The sequence below is a fragment of the Amblyomma mixtum genome, chromosome 5, assembly GCF_055824585.1.
Source record: "Amblyomma mixtum isolate Tamu chromosome 5, ASM5582458v1, whole genome shotgun sequence".
NCBI lineage: Eukaryota > Metazoa > Arthropoda > Arachnida > Ixodida > Ixodidae > Amblyomma > Amblyomma mixtum.
In genome coordinates, this window is record NC_143016.1 from 4,097,809 (window position 1) to 4,103,535 (window position 5,727).

The 5,727-nt window shown below is 49.2% G+C and overlaps 1 protein-coding gene and 1 non-coding gene across 2 annotated transcripts; one reads left to right on the plus strand and one right to left on the minus strand.

The window, feature by feature from the left end:
* Positions 1 to 1,419: 1,419 nt before the first annotated feature.
* LOC149341176 (ATP synthase subunit C lysine N-methyltransferase) lies at positions 1,420 to 3,391 on the minus strand. The gene is made up of 3 exons (XM_089543094.1): positions 2,959 to 3,391; positions 2,729 to 2,760; positions 1,420 to 1,739 (listed from the first exon to the last, which is right to left on the minus strand). The coding sequence occupies exons 1-3, from the start codon at positions 3,258 to 3,260 to the stop codon at positions 1,657 to 1,659; spliced, it is 417 nt and encodes a 138-aa protein (XP_089399220.1). The 5' UTR covers positions 3,261 to 3,391; the 3' UTR covers positions 1,420 to 1,656.
* Positions 3,392 to 3,924: 533 nt separating this feature from the next.
* On the plus strand, positions 3,925 to 3,997 carry TRNAR-ACG (transfer RNA arginine (anticodon ACG)). Its single transcript has one exon. It is a non-coding gene; the product is annotated as a tRNA-Arg (tRNA).
* The last annotated feature ends 1,730 nt before the right edge of the window (positions 3,998 to 5,727 follow it).

The window sequence follows — 5,727 nt, forward strand, 5'->3', positions numbered from 1 at the left end:
GGATACCGCATGTCGTACCGTGATTACGAACGTTTATGCTGAACTTTGCTCGACCGCACGGTGAATCTTATAAAGATGAAACTGCTTTAAGTGTTGTTCTATACGTGGAAGCCAGATATAAATGCGGTTTCAGTGGATCTGGCGAAGCATTGCAAGCTCGGTGGGCCCGAGATGGCGCTACTGGTAGTCGGCGAAAGGATAGGATAGGAATAGGCTTTTATTGCAAGACCTTTTTTTATAGAAAGGTCTTGCGCTATAGTAGCAGACGAGAAAGAAGAGGTCCATCTTCCTTGTCACAGGGTCGGTGCCCCTATTCCAGGGCTCCGCTGAGCTTCGCTGTTCGTTGGGCGTGCTGCATCAGACTTTTGTTGGCAACCCATATCGCCGCTGGAGAGCCGGCTCTCCTCATTCGGTTCTTTACGAAAGCTATCGTTCTTACTGTATTCCCACGTGATGTGGTACAACGATGGTTTACTACCACGCCACGGGCAAGTGTCCCGATATTGCGTCGGGTAAATCTTGCTAAGGACGTGCAGGTTTGGGAATGTTCCAGTCTGCAGTCTTCGCCAGTACACTGCCTCTTGATTTAGATCACGATGAGGCGGCGGATAGCGGATCCGTACCCCACAAAATCCGCATATAGACGTGAAACACGCGAAGCCTGTGAAATGGTCGCGAAAGGAAAGGAAGTGGCTCCTTGGGTTAGTGTTGTTTTGGTCACTCAGTGCCACAGCTTTCATTTGTACCAGAAATCTCGGAGGCAAATTTGTACTGCCCACTTCACTCCTGGAACTCCGTAAATAAAAAATAACAAATAAAACTTAGATTGAATGGTTAGGTTTATGGGAGTTCAACGTCCCATCGAAATTCGACCGCCGCGGCCGGGATCGAACCCGCGGCTTTCGGGTCAGCAGAAAAGTGCCATAACCACTGATTTGTTTTCAGAGGCAGTGTCCCAGCACTGAAGCCATCCAAACTACTGGAGCGCTCCAAACGCTGCACTAAGCACAGGCTTTCTCCCACCAGCTACACGAGATCCTACGCGGCCCCATTCACGGGAGTTGGCGACTGTTTTATTCATTTTTTTTTCGTCTTCAGACTCGCTGCCATCGATACTTAGGGGGAGGAATGATTTACTTATTAGATTAGGGATTAGATCCCGGCCTTGTGCTGTGCGATACCCAGGTGGGCTAAATAAATCCGGAGCTCTCCACTGCGACGTCACTAAACCATGCGCCTCTTCGGGACGTTGAACTGTTAACCGTACCCAACAATTTGTTTTTTGTAGTACCGTACCAGAGGAGGCGCTGGTAGTACGTTGTTTGTAGAGTTACTGTATATGCTACCAAAGTGTAGCATATACAGTAACTCTAGTTATTTGCACAGACACTGCTGCACAGTCATCCACGCCGACAGCGATGATTGTCCTCGAGGTCTTCGAACTCCCCGTTCGCACAAAAAGCCTCACTTTTATTTCAAGCATTTAAATGCGCTATCATCTCCTAATGAGTCTGCTTTGTCCGGCCAGCGAGCGCCTCGTTAACAACGAAAGTTTAGAAAGGGCAACGGAACTTTTCAAGCAAGAAAAAGGAAAGGAACGCACTTAGCATCTTCCGACACGTGCAACAAAATTCGCGTGCATGCCTGCTGCCTAGTTCATGCTTCTGTTTCAACGGGGTGTGAATGCTGCTGCAGCGCTACGCGGTAAAGCCACACCGTGTCGATGCCATCGCCATAAGGGCCCATTCACACTTGCGAGTCGCAAAGGGCACGCGACCAGCAGTCGCTTGAGACCAGGCATCAGCTCGACAACACCGTTGTTCACACTTGCAAGCGCGACCAGCGGGTCGCCTTCTCGTTAGATTCTCGTCTGAAGCGAAAACTCTCGGGAATCACGTTGTTCGCGCGCTTTCAAGAGTTTCGTCTGTTTTGGCCGCGCCTCCTGTACTCGCGCTCCGTCGTCTGAACTGCTATTCGCAATGTACTAGAACGACCCGAGCGAAGATGAGGTTGTCGTGACGGTTTTGATGTGCACCGCGGGCGTGCAAGCGTCATGATGACAGAGGCGCGCTTCTCTGCAGGGCCGGCCTACCAGCCTGCAGTATGCCGGCCGCCGGCGTCAGAAAAATGCACCAACATTGCTTGTTCGCGTTCATACCAAGCCCAATGTAGAAAATGAATCATTTTTGAAGATCGCTGGCCACTACCGAGTTGCTGGTAGAAGTGATAACTGCGACACAAGCAAATTTCTTCCCATAGCCGCTTTGCTACTGCTGCTGCTCCATGCAGCTCGACTGTTGTCTGCTAGCCCCGCTGCTGAAGGCGTCGCGGAAGTCGAGCATCTTTGATATGATTATAATACGAGGTCCACAATAAAGCGGTAACGAAAGCAGCATCTTAATTACAAGCGCTGGCCAGGATCCGAAGCGCTCTCAGCCGCGATATCGATATGAAACCGGCTAGGCTTAGCGACGACTAGGGCAGCCAGCTGGGAGCAGCGCAGGTCGTCGCCCGGCGCGCCCGCGAGCGGTGTCGTTGCCGGAAGCTTGGCTCGCTCGCTGATTGGTTCAGCGGTTTGCGACTCGCAGTCGCGAGGCTGAAAAATCGAGCAGCGAGCGACTGGCCCGCGACTGTCGCTTTTCGACCAAGGCGACTGTTTGCGACTGTCGCTTTTCGACCAAAACAGTCGCGCGACCTCTGCGACTCGCAAGTGTGAATGGGCCTTAAGCGTCGTCCGGTTTTAGCGTTGGCAGTGGGAACCTGCATGCCATCACCCAGCTCCCAGGCTTCAGTTCATTTACAAGTTTCCGCTCGAGTGGGGCCATCATCTGTTCAACGCCGAAGACAACCACGTTGTCGAAAGGCGCTAGGGAGAACTTCCATAGATCTGCTCGTACAAAGCGTGGTCTTGGGGACGCACCACTTGCAAGCGCTCTAATCTTCGAATAGGCGACTAACCAGGGGTTCAGTTCCACTCCGACGCTGGGCGTAAAGCCCAGCTTGGCGGCCTCGAACACGATCCTGCCGTCGCCGCTTCCCAGGTCCACGAGAGCAGATCGCTGGGACCTTTTGCGCAGCACCGCAGCCACGTTGCGCACTTGAGTGTCGGTAGCCGGCACGTACGGGAGGCATACCTTCCGCAAAGCAGGCGACAAGAACGGCACAGCCACCGCCACGATGCCCACGGCGCCGCAGCCGGTGAGCGCGATGGCCGCTTTGCCGAGACGCCGCCGCCGTTGCTCGGTGGCCGCACCATTCATTACGGACAGAGTATCCTGGGGCTCCGGTCGCACTTCGCAGCGTGACCCGGCGTCGGCTGCACAAAACACATTGTTCAATCACACATAAAAAAAAAAAGATAATTTTGGTAGTGTGCTCTGTTACATATGTTTACACCAAGACCTACTGAACTACAGACCTGCACATTTGGCGGGGTCCTATGGAGCAGCGTGCTCCAACTTTCGTTAGCTTAATGGCCGTTGAGGGCGCTCGGTTGACCTGTTCGTCTGTTGTCATCATCATCATCGTTTGCCAATTTGAGCAAGATATTTAATACATTTGTTTCGTCTTCTTCTGCTATCTTAACATCAACGATAAAAATATCCACAATGACGACTTTTTTCGCTCTGGATGAGTATAAAAAACGTCTTTCTTTTTATCCGCTTTCTTTTCGTCAGCACCACCATGCCTAGCATAGATAAATGGATGTTAATGATTACGTGGACAAACGACAAAACTGCCTTGCTTGAAATCAAATAATGGAGGAGGCCATCTTGTTCAACAGGTATAATGTAGCGCCACGCTTCCCGTAGGTGCCTTTTCCTAGCGGCGAAAGGCATGAACTAGAACATGCGCGCTGGAGCAGTGCCAAATGTGCAGGTCTGTAGTTCAGTAGGTCTTGGTTTACACCCGGGCAGTCTGTGCGGGCCTGTGGCGCAACGGATAACGCGTCTGACTACGGATCAGAAGATTCCAGGTTCGAATCCTGGCAGGCTCGATTTTTTAGAAGCGTCCTTTTTTTTTTTTTTTTTGGCGGATACGTCGAATAGATGTGATAATCGCTTCTAAAGGTACGGCCACGGAGTAAGATGATCAAAACATATCAAAATGGTTTCACATATCATGTATCATCTGTAGAACAGCAGGAGACAAGCCGTGAGCTGTGTGAAATGCTATAACCTCGTGCTGGCTTTTTGTTTGTCGTGCTAATTTACATACTTAACCACACATCTATTTCAGTTTCTGCTTGAGCAACGCGCAATAAAATGTGAGCCGAGTGGCTTCCTTGTTTCAGTAGAAAACGAGGTGGCAGATATAACTGAAGATCACGCGATGGCCACTACGGCAGAAAAAGAATAGACAGCATATAGACTCGCTTGGAAAGAACTCTGCCATCAAGAAATGCCACAGTTGGTCAGGCAGGTATCGCAAGATTTGCTGTTGTATGCGCGCATGAGTACCTGGTTCGAACCCGACCATGGCGGCCGCGTTTCGATGGAGGCGGAACGCAAGGCGCCCGTGTACTGTGCGATGTCAGTGCACGTTAAAGATCCTCAGGTGGTCGAAATTATCCGGGCGACCTCCACCACGGCACCTCTTCCTCTCTCTTTTCTTTCAGTCCCACCTTCCTCCCTTCCCTCACAGCGCGAGAGGCACGAGACTAGGTGTCCACCGAGATATGCGAGACAGATACTGCGCCATTTCCTTCCCTCAAAAACCAATTATTATTATTATTATTACGATTATTATTATTATTATTATTATTATTATTATTATTATTAACAACTCTATGCGGCCAACGTTTATGCGGCGTACTAAAAGGTGGGTGGATGGACAAGTGGATAGATGTTAGAAGCGTCTGCTTCTAACAAGTGGTGCTTACAGTGGTAAGCACCACTAAGCTCATTTTGTTAATTTCTCCTGCCAATTCGCACTTTTTTTTTTTTACAATTTTCTGACTGTCCTGCTTTGACACCACCAGTGTGCCAGTTGCTTTTTGATAGCGTCTACAACAGAATAGTCCGCATTACCTCTGTTCATAGCATAGAGCAGCATAGTTTCTTACTATTACCTAGAGGGAAAGCTGGCAGCCCGTCTATGGGAGTTTGCATGGAGACCCCTCGAGACCACTTCAGCCACCATGGGCTGAAGTGAAGTGAAGAGTTAATACAAATACATTTATAGTGTACTAGAATATTCTAGTACACTATAATACAACGCCATGGGCGCTCAAAGCATCGGGTGGTGAGCTACCGACTGCAGAACTTCAACTTTTGGCCAAAAATAATGCAAAAATAAACGCTATTCGATAATCAAGAATGTCCTAACGTTCAACATCCTGTCTGTAAATTGCAACAAACGAGCAGAAAAGCATTTAAGTGCAAAGTTCGCCCAAAATAATAGATGGCTAGCTAATATTTCGTAATTAACAGGCGCACTTTTAAAAGTAAATATGTTAAAAAAAATGTGGTTGCTTAAACACTATAAGAGGTTTTTAATGGCATTTCAGAAAAGTTAAACCTTTTATTGGCGTCGTGTGTCGTCGCGTTTTCACTACTATGAGTTTTGCACACTGCGTTCGCGCGAAAGTCGTCTGCGCACACACGAACAGCGTTATTGGAATGAAACATGTTAGTAGTGCCACTCCGTGTTCCCAAAAAATTACGACTGTGGCGCAACAAGTAACTCAGGGAAAGAGAGTAGTGACTGTGCCCTGTCACTCATCCC

Coding starts and splice junctions, on each gene's coding strand:
- LOC149341176 (XM_089543094.1), bottom strand. CDS start 3,260: ATGAATGGTGCGGCCACCGAGCAACGGCGGCGGCGTCTCGGCAAAGCG. Junction 2,761..2,958: donor GGAGTGGAACTGAACCCCTG/GTTAGTCGCCTA, acceptor GATGGCATGCAG/GTTCCCACTGCCAACGCTAA. Junction 1,740..2,728: donor AACGCTAAAACCGGACGACG/CTTAAGGCCCAT, acceptor TGTGAATGGGCC/CTTATGGCGATGGCATCGAC.